The 15954-nt window shown below is 37.8% G+C and overlaps 1 protein-coding gene across 8 annotated transcripts in view; it reads left to right on the top strand.

Annotated features, from left to right (window-relative positions):
• The window catches only part of LOC127510625 (gastrula zinc finger protein XlCGF7.1-like), a 237907-nt gene that overhangs the window by 85071 nt on the left and 136882 nt on the right, over nt 1-15954 (top strand). For 2 of the 8 annotated variants that reach the window (XM_051890432.1, XM_051890435.1), the window contains exon 2: nt 13138-14419. In XM_051890432.1, coding sequence (XP_051746392.1) covers nt 13138-13964 — 827 coding nt within the window. In that variant the 3' untranslated portion in view covers nt 13965-14419. Of the gene's footprint in view, nt 1-5672; nt 5755-6467; nt 6618-9789; nt 10006-13137; nt 14420-15954 lie in introns of those variants that run through there. The other 6 variants (XM_051890433.1, XM_051890431.1, XM_051890434.1 and 3 more) reach the window with 6 other exon arrangements.

The following is a 15954-nucleotide window of genomic DNA, read 5'->3' as shown; positions in this document are numbered from 1 at the left end:
TCAGCGCCCTAGGCATCACTGCACATGGACATTATAAGGGCCATGGGGATGAAGTGGAGAAAGGGCTTCTCTCATCAGGAACACCCCCAGCAGCAGTCATTCAGCATTTCTCCTTTACTCACACTACTTCACCCTCTGCTGCTGCTGGTTCATCTGCAGCGACTATCGGACCACCTCTGAGAGCCTCCATGACTTGCTCATTTCAGAGGTGTATAATTACTGTATTTATGTGGGTTAGGGAGATTCTCAATAAAGTTATGATTAAGAGCCATGTTCCTTTTTTTTATAATTGACACAGTTATAAGGGGTAGCCTATTATTCTCTTTAGGATCTATAATACTCAATGGTTACTGGATATTTAATGATTTTACTTAAACTTATGACAGTTTATACAGAGTAATTGATCATTTTTTGTTTATCACTCCAAATTATACAGGAGTATTTGTTTCACTATTGATGAATAAAATATTGTAATCTGCTTTAATAGTTTGGAGTTTCTTAGACACTTTCCTATATTTATCCTTTTCTTAATACTGGATACTGAATGTCAGTAGGCCAGTCACAACCCATATCTTTGCTCCATGGAGCCTTATTTATTTATTTTTTTAAACAATAACTATTAACTACCTTTTTGACTGGAAATGACACGTATAATGTGAATGTGTGTGTGTGTGTGTGTGTGTGTGTGTGAAAGAGAGAGATTTTTTTTAATTTGTAATGTGCATTATGTCTTCCAGAATCATTTACATAGCTCATCTAGTGAACAGCAAACTGAGGCCGAGCAGGATGATGGTTGTCCGTTTCATGGAATGTGAGGCTACAGTACATGGCATTGTTGGGAAGGTTCAAGATGTTCTTGGCAGTTATGATCCTGTAATTCTCACCGATGCCCAGGGTAATGAGATCCTTGATTCTGAAGGAGCTAAAGGTGCATATTACAATTTGTGTTTGTATTTTTAAGCTGTTTAAAACATCAAGAATTAAATTGCAATCTTTGGGTCATGTCATCCCCATGTACCCAGGGTCCCTCTACTGGAAGCAGAATGCCCGCAAGGTTTTTGCCACTGCAGAGCACAATTTCACACAGTTTCAAGGCAGCAAGAGGAAGAGAAGGTACAGAATCAATAATTGTGAGAACATTTCTCAACTGCACAATTCTATACTAATCTATTTAAAAATTACTTCAGTTCAAGTTGAAGATGATGAGACATCAAGTCTACAAGATGTTTACGAAAAGATAGAGGAGGTGGTGCTGGCCACACAAGGCCTTCAGTAAGTTATCTCAACTATCAAAGAGCTTTCTGAGCTGCCCAGTCAAACACCTGCCAAAACCTTGACTGATGTCCAAACGGAGAAAATAAAAACAGCTTTTACTTGCATAGTCTGCAAGGGTAAATGTTATGTGTACAGTGTGTTTTTTTTAAGCATTTGGACACTTAACCCCTTCACACGTAAGTTTAAAATATTCTGGCTGACCCCCCAGCGTGAGTTTTTTTTTAAGGCGACCATTATTTAGAACATATCGCTTTATTGTTTCCATGGTGACGCGTCATTGCATGTCACATAACACAGCGCTGTATGACTGATGACCTGCTTTTATTTAATTTGTCCTTTTTTATTCAAAATATTCACAAATTTGTTAGCTATAGCATGAAACATCTGATATTCCGATTGTCAAATATGTGCAAGTGGATGTGTTTTGCTGTTTAAACACCTTTATGCCATATGCGCGATGGGCGCCACCATAGTTTGCGCCGCACAGAGAATCGGATCTGTTGGATTTACAACACGTGAATTCATCAACTTCTCCCGAAATACATGAAAGTAAGTGAGTCGGTGAACTGGGGAAGAATAGAGTAAACTTTAAAGTTACTCTCACAATGTGTATCTGATATGAACAAAATGTGTCGTCTAATTATAATGGAAAGGGTTGTTATTTACGCTTCTATATACATCATTGTGTATTATACAAACTCTAAATATACTGTTCTGTTAGTACTCATGTGTATTTAAATGTCTGAAACCTAAAATAAACATTATTTGGTTGAAAACACTGCATGTGATATATGAAAGCGCTGCGCGCGTCCGTCTCTGGTTTAGCGCCAGCCAAAGCGCGCAAGCACATATGAATTTGGCAGTTGATCACGTGAGGCACTGAACGTTCTAAGCACACCGGTGTGATCGTACGCGTCAAAGGGTTAAGATACACTGTCAAATATGAGTTCCAATGCATTAGAGAACAACAAAAAAGTAGCATTTACTATGAATAAAGATACTGTAAGCACACTTTTCAAGGAAAACCTTTTACAAAAAGAAACTTGTTCTTTAACCCTTTAAACCCAAAGTGTCCGCCGTACATGAAAAATGAATAATATTTTTCAAAATTGTTGCCTTGACCAACACAAAATAGGTGTCATTTGAAAGCTTAGAGTATGAACTTCACAATGAATGTAGCCAATTTGATTAACTAAGTAGTGCTGAGTTATTTGCTGATAAATAGATAATCTATGAAATAATTTTTTGTACTATGTTATGACTGTCTAGGGGTCAGCCGTAACAGGAAAAGGAAGAAAGAGTCTCACTACCAGAGAGATGCCAAAAAGAAATAAGTTTTATTTCTTAATAAGTGTTTAGCGTCAGGTGCAGACAAGGCCAAAATAACAAACAAAACAATCTCTTTGTTTAACCTCTACAATTCCTAACACAAACATAAAGAAAACAAAATACAATTTAAACTTACCTACCTCCCTAACCAAAAACAATGTGAAAAGATAGATATACAAAATAAAATGGCATCAAACCCCCTACATCCCTTAATTTGGCAAAAATATATTCAAGAATATTTACAGGAGATAAATATATAGCAAACAATGCAAAATCAGAATCCAGAATCATAGTCAAAAAGGCGTGGGTCAAGTAAACAAGAATTATCAAAGGTCCAAAATCACAATCAAAAACATAAACTCCAAATAATCACAATCAGTCTCTCTGGTACGACACTCTAGACTAAACAAAATGACAATGATACAAAGTAATGGCAAAGAGGTACACGATCAATAACACGATGGCACAATGATGACGGAAGTTGAGTGTTTGGGGCGGTCCTTATATCTGGATCAGATGAGGAAAACCAACTGCAGCCTCCAACAGATTATCACAAGACACCGCCCACCTGTAACACAAACATGCACAGGTACATACACAGAGAAGAGATACACAAGATATACACAGGACAACAGAATGGAATAAATGAATAAATGACTCCGGCTCATAACAACTATGTCAAAAACATCATACAGTTCAGATAAGCATGTGTCATATATCATTTGAACGGTCTCACAGAGTAGAATGTTTTGGGCTTTGACTAAACTTGAGAGAGCAGATATAATAAAGTTTTCTGGCACTATCATGTTATTTGCATAATATCGCATCACTCATTGCGTCCACGTCGTCTTTAAAATCGGGTTTAAAACGCAACTGTCATCATATTTTGCCACGCAGGACAGAAAATGTGAGTAAACGTCCTAGTCAGAACCGTGCTGACTTGCATGTTTGTACTGTGCATTTGACAAGCAACTGTTTTGAGAACAAGTCGCAATACAATTCTGGCTTTGCCCAAAAACCTTTGCTCAAAGATCAGGAAAAAATTGTTCTGTAATCAGCAAGGACCCTGCAAACTGTAAGTAGCGTTTTTTTTTATTTTTAAACCAGTAATGAAAGTTAAATTTATAATGAATAATTATAGTATTTTTACTTCAAAGAATGCTCTCTTTATAATGACTGAAGCTGTCGATCACACAGTGCGAGTTTATCTGGACACTTGCCAAAACTCCCTTTAAAGTGATGCTTCTACACTACACAATGAATCTCTTATTGTATTTACATTGTGTTTGCATTGTTAGTTATGGTGAAAGCATTGTGTGAGAGTGAGATCACTGCATTCACACGATCAACAGACTGTTATCTGCTCAATGTTAATCACTGCAACTTTCCATGTGACAGGAATAGATCTAAATATAATGTAATAAACAACACTTTTCATGATTCGTTAATCTCGACAGCTGTAATAGTAAAAATGTGGTAAAAGTATTCGAAAGGATTCCACATGTAATACTTATTTCAATTGCAAAGATGTCAGCCAATCACAGCAGTGGGTGTTTACACTGAAGTCTCACAGCAGACACGCCCCTTCAAACAGAGCCTTCAAATCAGAGGGCTAAAGTCAGGGTAGAAAATCTATTTCTAAATTATGACCATTTTTTTTTTATGTAAAAATCATTAACATTTAATGTTGTGGCTGATGTCATTTTAAATGGTGATCCTTAGTAGGCTATTCCATCCAGATTTGCATTTAGCCTAAATGCAGGCTACTGTAAGACTGAAAATGTATTTTCAAATACATTTTGAAATATATGTTGGTATTAAAAGTTAAAACTATTGCCAAAATATATTTCATTGATCTTCAAAGTATACTCCATATATTTAAAATATATTTTTGGTCAGATCTTTTTTTTTTTTTGCAGTATGGGAACGAATTGCTTGGAATAATCTACAAAATAATTTAAAGCTGACCATGCTTCCATCATTGAATGAGTTTAAGGCAAGGTATTTTATCTCTTGGCGTGATCCTTGATTGTGTTGTCTTGTGTTTGATGTTGTAAATTTGTATATTTATGTTAGGCTATTTGTTGCTGCCCTCTTGACCAGGTCACTCTAAAAGAGATTTTTAATCTCATTGAGTTTTTTTAACCTGGTTAAATAAAGAAATATAAAATAAACAAACCTATTTTTTTCTGGTATGAGAGTGTGCTAGTGTGTTTTTTGCCAGACCATACTGGTTTAAAGAATTATAAGTGGTGGCAGCAAAAACGTAATAAGACCAAGATATTACAATATGAAGCTGTTCTGTGACTGACAGGACATCTTCTGTCTCCACTCCCCCTTCTTCATTTTCCTTGTCTCTCACCTGTTCTTTTTCTCCTCTCTGCTTGCCTTCACCTATCAAATCATGTTCTTATGGGTCTCGAGATGTCCTATAAAATAATTCAGATTAATTCAAATGTGTTATTTTTAGGAAAACTGCAGAGCTTTCTGAGGAGTTTGGCTGGTGTAAATTGTGAAACTTACACAAATGACCCTTGACATTGGAGACTTAATTTGCTTACTGTTGATTTAAAAGTCTACAAAATACTTATTTTTAACTTTAACTTTTTTATATCAATACTTATTTGGTATTGAATGAATCACATTTATACTTGTTTATTGTTTCTTCCTTTACTTATCTTCTACTGATTCTTGCAAGACCATAATTTTTAGACATTTTATTTTTTATGTATTTTGACTCAAATGAACTTTATATGTCCACATTTTTAATATTACAAAAACACACACACTGACTTTTGTGCTTCTTTACTGACACATGTATGAACTCTTTTAAAAACTATTTGCATTTTAATACATGTATAGCTTGTATAAATCGTTTGTGCACCCAAACAGTTATGCCTTTTATAGAATCTCACATTCTTTCATTAATAGTTCTTAATATTTCCAACACATCATTGGACGTGTATTAAATATGTATTTCACCATCAACTTTGAATTCTATTTTATTGTTTTGTTTATATGTTTGTAAATTTGTATGCACTTTTGTGCTTTTGAAGCATCGTGTGAGCAGGACTTTTATGTTGTTCTGGCGTTGTGACGCCATAAGGCTGCGACGAGTTCCTGCATCTGTTGTGAGTTGACTGAAGAAAGGTTTGTGTTTTTAAACATTTAAGGAGTTTAAATCGATATAAACACTTAAATCAATGTTCTACTTTTCCAAGTAATATAAAATGATTTATTATTGAATGTAACATTGTAATGCTTCATCTAACATCAATGAAAGCTATTCTGTTTGTGAATAAAGCACATCTGCACTTGAAAAGGAGAGTTTTATTTCGCTCCCTATATCGTAAATCAGTATATCGTAAACTCGACTTCAGGCACTGGCAAGTAGTGATTGGAGAAGCGGAGCTTTTAGTAACTCCAAGTCAATTGAATCAATTGCTTACCAAAATGATTCACTGTCTCGAAGCACACGAATCACTGCAAGCTGACTACACCTGTTGGTCAAAACTGTGGAAATTCAATGATAACACAAACACAACCCTTTATAATTAAGTTTACAAACCAAAAGCAAATGTTCATGAAAGTGTAATCTATTAAATCTGATATACAAATTAATAATCCCAATATAATTCATAAATGCCGAAGTATGAAGTGTCTGTATGATTCATTTTCTTCTATTAATTTGTAGTGCTAGTTTTGAGAGCCTTAAATGTTCTGATCAACCAAGAAACAATCTTTCTGAATGACTTCCTTGCTAGTGCGCTGACTACTGACCTAGGGAGCTGATTAAGACGCACCCAGAGATTTAGTTTGTATTTATTTTTAACTGTTAATTAATCTCATTTTAAACATGACAGAGCTCCCAAACACACAGAAGAACTTGTGGTGAAGCAACTGAGATCCACATGACGTACATATAAAGATGGCGTTTATAAAAGAGGAGAGTGAAGACATGAAGATTGAAGAAGTATTCAGCGTGAAACAAGAAGATACTGAGGAACAAACAGGTTGGTTTCCATTCTCAAAGCTGTCATTTAATATGTTGAGCTCTACAGAAATTAATGATATTTTTGAATATCACAATGGCTTAATTAAAGCAGTTTTATTTAACATGAAGCATGTCGTCTTGTGTGGACAGGCATGTTGAGATCACATGACCAGACAAATACTAGTGCTGCCTTCAAGTGCAGCTGAGAAGCTGAAGCAAGTGTGACATGTCATAGTGACTAATGCACAACATTAAATTAGGAGAAAATTATACAAAAATAGTTATTTTGTGTAACATTTAACCCATTATCTATTTCTTGATTGAAAACAGTGAAAACCATTCATTTCTATAACATAAATATGCAACAGTATACAAAAAATTTTGTATAAAGCAAACCATGAAATGTGAGTGATCTTAAAAGTTATTGTCTATTAATGATTTTTCATTTTCACCCTCAGAAGCTCTCACTGTATCAATCCACTTATAAACACGAAACATCTGTGTGCCGTTTATTCCTCGAAGTTAAGAGGAAATAAGATTGAAAAAAATTTGGCTGTCAGTGGGAGAGTCATCTATAAATGCTTAATTTGAGAAACAAATGTGTTTTTGTATTTTCATGTTTTTGTGTGATTCATATGGAAGCTACAATTTTAGGCAACTGTCCATATGTGTCTTCGCTGTTTCATGCTTTTTCATCTTCTCCGAGAGATTATGCATGTCAGTGACACCTGTAGTTGTCCATGCGATGTCCGTACCGCTCTCGGGATGGAACAAAATGCAGGGGTAGCAGAATAAAGCATTAGGTATTTCGCAACCTGCTAGCCTTTTTTTCCGCTTGTACTAGTTCCTCAAATCCCCTATTATATGATTTCCTGCTCTTTGTAGATACTTGACGTTGTTCAAGTTCAACTGGACTCAACTCGCGAGATGTCCCATGGTCTCTCTCGCTCTCTCTCTCTCGCTCTTCTTAAATTACATTTAATAAAGATATTAAAGTTTTTTTTTTTTTTTTTTCTTGTTGTTAAAATGCAAAATTGTTTTCAAATATTATTGAATGTCACTTCATCTCAAAAATTATTAATAGAGGGATGTTTGTTCCCACCAATCGCTGCACAAGTGATGGTTACGTATGATGATGAAAGTACACTGAACAAAATTATAAACGCAACACTTTTGTTTTTGCCCCCATTTTTCATGAGCTGAACTCAAAGATCTAAGACTTTTTCTATGTACACAAAAGGCCTATTTCTCTCAAATATTGTTCACAAATCTGTCTACATCTGTGTTAGTGAGCACTTCTCCTTTGCCGAGATAACAGATAACCACCTCACAGGTGTGGCATATCAAGATGCTGATTAGACAGCATGATTATTGCACAGGTGTGCCTTAGGCTGGCCACAATAAAAGGCCACTCTAAAATGTGCAGTTTTATCACACAGCACAATGCCACAGATGTCGCAAGTTTTGAGCATGCTGACTGCAGGAATGTCCACCAGAGCTGTTGCCCGTGAATTGAATGTTTATTTCTCTACCATAAGCCGTCTCCCGAGGCGTTTCAGAGAATTTGGCAGTACATCCAACCAGCCTCACAGCCGCAGACCACGTGTAACCACACCAGCCCAGGACCTCCACATCCAGCATCTTCACCTCCAACAATCGGTTTGCATAATCAAAGAATTTCTGCACAAACTGTCAGAAACCGTCTCAGGGAAGCTCATCTGCATGCTCGTCGTCCTCATCGAGGTCTCGACCTGACTGCAGTTTGTCGTCGTAACCGACTTGAGTGGGCAAATGGTCACATTTGATGGCGTCTGGCACTTTGGAGAGGTGTTCTCTTCACGGATGAATCCCGGTTTTCACTGTACAGGGCAGATGGCAGACAGCGTGTATGGCATTGTGTGGGTGAGCGGTTTACTGATGTCAACGTTGTGGATCGAGTGGCCCATGGTGGCGGTGGGGTTATGGTATGGGCAGGCATATGTTATGGACAACGAACACAGGTGCATTTTATTGATGGCATTTTGAATGCACAGAAATACCGTGAGGAAATCCTGAGGCCCATTGTTGTGCCATTCATCCACGACCATCACCTCACGTTGCAGCATAATGCATGGCCCCATGGTGCAAGGATCTGTACACAATTCCTGGAAGCTGAAAACATCCCAGTTCTTGCATGGCCAGCATACTCACCGGACATTTCACCCATTGAGCATGTTCGGGATGCTCTGGATCAGCGTATACGACAGTGTGTTCCAGTTCCTGTCAATATCCAGCAACTTCGCACAGCCATTGAAGAGGAGTGGACCAACATTCCACAGGCCACAATCAACAACCTGATCAACTCTACGCGAAGGAGATGTGTTGCACTGTGTGAGGCAAATGGTGGTCACACCAGATACTGACTGGTTTTCGGACCCCCCAATACAGTAAAACTGCACATTTTAGAGTGGCCTTTTATTGTGGCCAGCCTAAGGTAATCAGCATCTTGATATGCCACACCTGTAAGGTGGATGGATTATCTCGGCAAAGGAGAAGTGCTCACTAACACAGATTTAGACAGATTTGTGAACAATATTTGAGAGAAATAGGCCTTTTGTGTACATAGGAAAAGTTTTAGATCTTTGAGTTCAGCTCATGAAAAATGGGGACAAAAACAAAAGTGTTGCGTTTATAATTTTGTTCAGCGTACGTTAGTGCTAGCCCTCCTGGAACTCATAGACATTGCATTGCAGTGCCTGCAGTTTGGAAAAAAAAAAATCTTTGTATAAAAGTCTATGAGAGCACTCTGGGCAATTCTCGGCAAGAGTGAAATCGCCCAAAAAGGGGCGGTACTTCACATAATGTGACTTGACGCTGATTGGACTATATCCAGATTCTGAACAAGCAGTATTGAACAGTGACAGCTAGCATAACACTGTGGTTGAATATTGAAGAAAAAAAATCCCTCCCTTTGGTGGTGCGTCGCCCAATCACCCTAATGAAGAAACCGCCCATAGTCCGACATCGTTGTTTTACCTTTTTTTTAAAGGCCGTCTGACTTAGTCTTTGCAAGTTCGCTTTGTAAACACTTGCTCGGTACTTCCGCCTAGTTTCCAACGTGATTATGTAATGTGTGGCGCAGTGCAAGATGAGCATTTGTGCTTAAAAAGTATATAATTTATAATTCTTCTTTTTTTTTGCTTTTTTTTTAGAAAATTATTGATCGTTTTGGTAGATAAGACCCTTATTCCTTGGATGGGATCATGTAAAGCCCTTTGAAGCTGCTTGAAACTACAATTTGGACCTTCAACCCATTGTACCCTGTTGAAGTCCACTATATGGAGAAAAAACCTGGAATGTTTTCCTAAAAACCTTAATTTCTTTTAGACTGAAGAAAGAAAGACATAAACATCTTGGATGACATGGGGGTGAGTAAATTACCAGGAAATTTTTATTCTTAAGTGAACTATTTCTTTAAGTCATTTTGTCTTAAATTATATTAAACTGACTTTAATAAATGTTTAATCTTGTATAACTTTAAAAAAAAAAGTTGAACATTGCTTAACTTATTTTGATGAGTTCCAGTAATGTAAAAACTTCTTGTCATGCTTACTGAATATTTTTTTAAAAAATTTACCATACATGTCAAGCAGAGATTTTACGCGTCCGTTGCTCTCTGTGCGTCTCTTTTTTTAAAGGGGACTCTGTCTCGCTTCTCTCTTTCTCTGCCTTACTTTCTGGTTCTGTCATCTTGTTCAGTTTCAGCAGCATTTCTGTTGCTCGTTGTTTAGTGGCTTGATCAAAAAAGCAATCTTTATACCTTGGGTCTAAGATCATTGCCAAGACGTACAAAGGCTCAGTGTATATGCTGTTAAACCGCTGCTTTACTCCAGCAGAGTAGTTTTTGTCATCTTCAAGGGATAGTTCACCCAAAAAAGAAAATTCTGTCATCATTTACTCACCCTCAAGTTGTTCCAAACCTGTACAAAATTTCTTTGTTTTGCTGTACACAAAGGAAGATATTTGGAAGAATGTTGACTACCATAGAATTTTTTTTCCCCTACTATGGTAGTCAATGGGGGAAGAGATCTGCTTAGTATTTTACATTAGTTTTATATTTGTTTATTTTATAATTAAAGTTTGTTGAACATTCGCCGGTTCCCACCTCCTCCTTCTTTGAACACAAACCTCGCTACATTGGTGCCAAAACCCGGGAGGAAGGAGAAATGCACTGTCAAAGAACCCTCGCCGCTGTGGGGAATCCGCGGTGTCCGCTGCCATGGACACTTGAGGCGGTGGGCTGGAGTGAGTTGCTGGGGGAATGGACGAACTCGCTGCCGGCCGCCTGGGTTGTGGAGGGGCGTTTACCTGAGTCCGGAGCCTGCTTCCATCCGCCATGATGGGAAAGAGCAGGGAATGGGGGACACCTGCCAGCTGCCCAAACCCAGAGGAACCGTTGCCATCCACCAGGCAGTGGAGTGTCAAGCCATCCACCGAGGGCTATCCAGTGCGTTTTGGGAACTGGACCGTGAGAACAGCCTTGTATCTTACGGAGGAGCTTTGGAAGCATAAAAGAAGGAGTGACGAAAGTGAAGAAGGAGAGAGGACCAGGCCTGGATTTACATTATGTTTTGTTCACGTGTGGGACAGTTGTCCGTAAGGGGCTGCTGCTTTTACGTTTATTTTGTTTATTTTAGAATTAAAATTTGTTGAACGTTCACCGATTCCCACCTCCTCCTTCCTTGAATACAAACCTCGCTACAAATGCATTTGTCACACTCGTAAAAAGCAAAATGGTGTATGAACACAACCATATTAAGCGCCATTGCCATACTAGCCATTAGCATCTGCTCTAGAGACTTTTGTTCAAAACGTGACTAGTAAACAGTGCAATGCACAAATCAACGTATTTCGATGTGTCGTTTCAGGCCTACATTATAAGTTTGAATGTAATTCAGATTTTTCAGCAAGGACATCAAAAGTATGTCGGCCAATGGTGCAGACTTCCTCTCCATAGTTTCCTCCTCAATCCAGTGGCATGTCATCACAAAGAAATGTCTGTTATGTTCTGTCATGCAGACATTTGTTACATTCTCAAGCAATATTTCATAACTGCAAACTGCTGGACTTATGTCTTTCTTCACATGACTGTTTTGCCTCCATTAATTCCCTCCACATGTTTTTTGAATGAAGGCTACTCAACCAATGAGTGGCTGAACATCATAAATTTCAAATTCAAGTATTAGTTTGTTAACTGTACTCTGGAATGTGCTGTGTTCAAGTTCAAGATTTGCTTGATGAATGGAGGATGCAATGACCCTTGTCCAGGATCAGATGTGCTAACCTGCTCATTCATGTTAGGCTTGCTAGTGTCTTCTTTGGTCAAATGACTTGAATGCTTCCTCTGAGAAACAAAGCAATGCAAATTAAAGCAATGCAAATTAAAGAGTTGTGGTAGGCGTTCTAGTTTTAGAACGCCATACAATATATCAAAAGAAAGAACAGAGCCTCTGCTTTTAAACAACAACAAAATCTAGCTTTATGTATTCTTTTATAAACAATTGAATGCAGGTAAGTTTCATAATTGAGTTTTCATAATTCATCATTTTGAACAAAAAGCTGAGTAAATTTGTCAAAGACTATGTCCGGATCAGATTCAGAACAATAATTGAAACATAGATGGAGTAGTTCACATCCATCAACACCCCCAGAGTTTGCACAGTTCTGTACTTCTTAATGGGTTTGACATTTCATTCAGTAACGTTAGGCAGTTTTGTTTTATATTGTTAAATGTTTGATGATTCCTTGTTTCTTCTGCTTCTTCACTTGTTTTTGGATTTTGTACTATGCGTAATAGCACCCCCTACCATATGACAGTGAAAACATGGATTGCCGGAAAATTCCATCAATGGCAGAGAAGCGTTGTGTAATAAATGACAGAAAATCATGTCAATGGTGGGGAAAGAGTAACATACTTATTCCTGACTTCTAAGTTTTGAAATGTTACATTTTTTAAAATGTCTCCCTCGCCCATACTTTTTCTAACTGCTCTTAACAAGTATTAACAATGAAACAAATTATACATTGCACTTTTTTCCTTAGAGCTTAAAACATGATCATCAAATAATTTGTTAAGTGTACAATTTGAGATACAATAAATAGCTTTGACAGTAAACCAGGGGTGGGTGTTAGTGGGGGGACTTCTGTTAATTTCTACGAAATACAGGACATTCCTAGCTAATACAGCACACTTCTTCAATAAAGGTCGCATCTTCACAGCTAGAAGGAATATATTTCACTGTGCTCTAATGTTGTTTCATCGTTTATAGACAAATTATTTTAAAATTTCCACGGCAATAATGTATTTTCCAGTGGACTTCATGATTAACATCTATTTTAACATGCGTCTAGAGCAGAATGATTTGAGACAGTTCTAGCATACATGTTAGATTTGATGCTTTATGTTGGTTTTGATGCTTTAAATGTGTACATGTTTTGATGTCTGTTGCTTTGTGCTATTAAACTGGGGTTAACTTTTATTTGTATGTTTTTTTCTCTAGACCTGATGGCACTGAAAGAAGAGAGTAAAGAACATAATGAAATGCAAGAGAAAAATCAGTATGAGAAACGTAATTTAATAACTAGAGAAAAATCTTTTAGTTACTCACAGACTGAAAAGACTTCCTCACAAAAAAGAACTCAAAGGAAAGGAACTAGAAGTTATTTCTCCTGTCAACAGTGTGGAAAACGTTTCACCCAAAAAGGAAACCTTAATGTCCACAAGAGAGTTCACACTGGAGAGAAGCCGTTCAGCTGCCAACAGTGTGGAAAGAATTTTACACATAAAGGAACCCTTAAAACCCATATGAGATGCCACACTGGAGAGAGTCCTTACACCTGCAAACTGTGTGGAAAGAGCCTCTCAAGAAAAATAAGTTTTAAGATTCACATGAGAATTCACACTGGAGAGAAGCCTTACACATGTGATCAGTGTGGAAAGAGTTTTACACATAAAGGAACCCTTAATACACATGTGAGAAGTCATACTGGAGAGAGCCCTTTCATCTGCAAACTGTGTGGGAAGAGCTTCTCACGAAAACAAAGTTGTAAGACTCACATGAGAATTCACACTGGAGAGAAGCCTTACACATGTGATCTGTGTGGAAAGAGTTTTACGCATAAAGGAACCCTTAATGCCCACGTGAGAACTCACACTAGAGAAAGCCCTTACACCTGTAAACTGTGTGGGAAGAGCTTCTCACGAAAAGAAAGTCTTAAGACTCACATGAGAATTCACACTGGCGAGAAGCCTTACATATGTCCTCAATGTGGAAAGAGTTTTATGCTTAAAAGAACCCTTCATCGCCACATAAGAACTCACCTTTGATAAAGTCCTTACACCTGCAAACTGTGGGAAGAGCTTCTCACGAAAAGAAAGTCTTAAGTCACACATGAATTCACAATGAAGTGAAGCCATTCTAATGTGATGTGATCAATGTGGAAAAAGTTTCAAATGTAAAGTAACCCTTGATAATCACTTGAGAGAACTGTATTAGGTGCAATTTGTAATAGTGTGGAAGGAGTTTCACAGACAGGAAACACAATGTTACGTCCAGAGCTGTAAAGGGTTTGTTAACTGTGCTCTCTCTTCTCTTGCTTTCTCTCTCTCTCTCCCTCCCTGCAGAGTAATTACCACCTGACTCCAATAATGAGTGGCCTGTGGTAATTGAATTATGCCTGCTACAGACTGCACTGCAGCGATCCTATAAGATCATTACAAATCACACTGTACAACATGGCTCTAATAAACTTGTAACTTCTATTAATCTTATGTAGACTGTATGATGACGACATCTCGCAAGTTAGTTTAGAAGAATAAAACATCATCAGTGTGCACTAGTGGTAAACAAATAGATCAAGATGAACTGCATTTTGGCGATTGTAGTTTTTATGTGCACTGAAAAAAAAGAGGAGGAAGTGAAAGATGAGAATATGGACGTGGTCATGGCTAGGGAATAAAGGCCAACTTGGCATGCCAATTTTGCAAATGGAGCTTGAGGTAAGTAGTTTTAAGCAGGGCTTAAACTGGTTTAATTAGAAAAAATACTGGTTAATAACGTTATTTATTTTATTTTTTTTACTTTAACAATAATAAGTGCAGTATTTTCTTCACGAAGAAAGTCTTAAGTCTTTCACATATCGCGTCTAAAAACGCGTGGAAAGCGCGGCCACACCGCTTCCTCCTTCTTTTGCAAGCGCTCGGGACCTTGCGCTCCTGTGGCATCTGTCGTTGCTATGCAACCATGAATAGCGCTCTCAGTGTTGCCAATTTGGGGATTTTGTCGCCAAATTTAGCTACTTTCTCATTGTTGCTGCGACTTTTTTAATGTTTTGCGACAAGGAGCTATTTTAGCTATTTTTAATAAAATTAGCGATTTTTAATTTTGGGCAATTAAACTCTGGCACTGGTTTGGCCACACCCTGCCGGTAATCTCATGTTTGCGCTCAATCCTGCTATGAGCCTGCTCTGAAAACACAGACACAGCAGTACGCATGAAGAGGCTCTCTAAGAGCTGAGCTGAATGAGTAAAAAGTTATCAGATGATCTGTCCAGAAACTAATGATGAATATAGTGAACTGTGAACTGTCTGACCAGCATGCTGGTGAGAGCCAAGACCGTGCTGCTGAAAGGCAAAAGACCCAGACAGAGTAACATTGATCAATTAGCCTACTGTTACTCCAGACCTCCCCTGAAGCCGATATGGTGTGTATGATATTGATTTTTAATTAGGATAATCTGTTAATATAATGTTTATCAGAGCTTGCCAGGCATATAATTATTATATTGTAAAACAATATTGGACAGATCATATATATATATATATATATATAAAGAGTTAGTTTGTTTACAGAGTGACAACTTAATGCACACTCCTAAAGGAGTTCTTTAGAAAAAATTAAATAGATGTAAAATAAGCCTAAAATTTGTTCAAATTCACATACTTGATCTATTGTTGAGCTGTCAAGTTGTCATGAATGGATGTCCCTTAAAGGTGCAGTAGGTAAGAATTCTGTCCGCTAGAGGTCGCTAGAGGCCTATTCAAAACAAAGGCGTAGCTTGATGATGCCAAGTTTGAGTGCGGAATCTTGGGACATGTGGTCTTCACCTCAATGGACGGTGCAAAAGAATCGGGATAGGACTCGGGAAGAAGTCATGTTCATGGATGCGATTATTAACGTTACTGTAGTATGAAGCAGAGCAGGACCGAGTGTTGTGGGAGCTGAACAAGGCCGCTAGAGTGATTCCGCAACACACGCCGCGAGCAGCAGAACTTTTCTTATGCCACAGTCACCGGTGCCGCTTCCGTTTTTCCGGT

This window comes from Ctenopharyngodon idella, chromosome 4, assembly GCF_019924925.1.
Source record: "Ctenopharyngodon idella isolate HZGC_01 chromosome 4, HZGC01, whole genome shotgun sequence".
Lineage (NCBI taxonomy): Eukaryota > Metazoa > Chordata > Actinopteri > Cypriniformes > Xenocyprididae > Ctenopharyngodon > Ctenopharyngodon idella.
The sequence above is the reverse complement of the archived record's forward strand: the minus strand, read 5'-3'. Positions and strand labels throughout refer to the sequence as shown.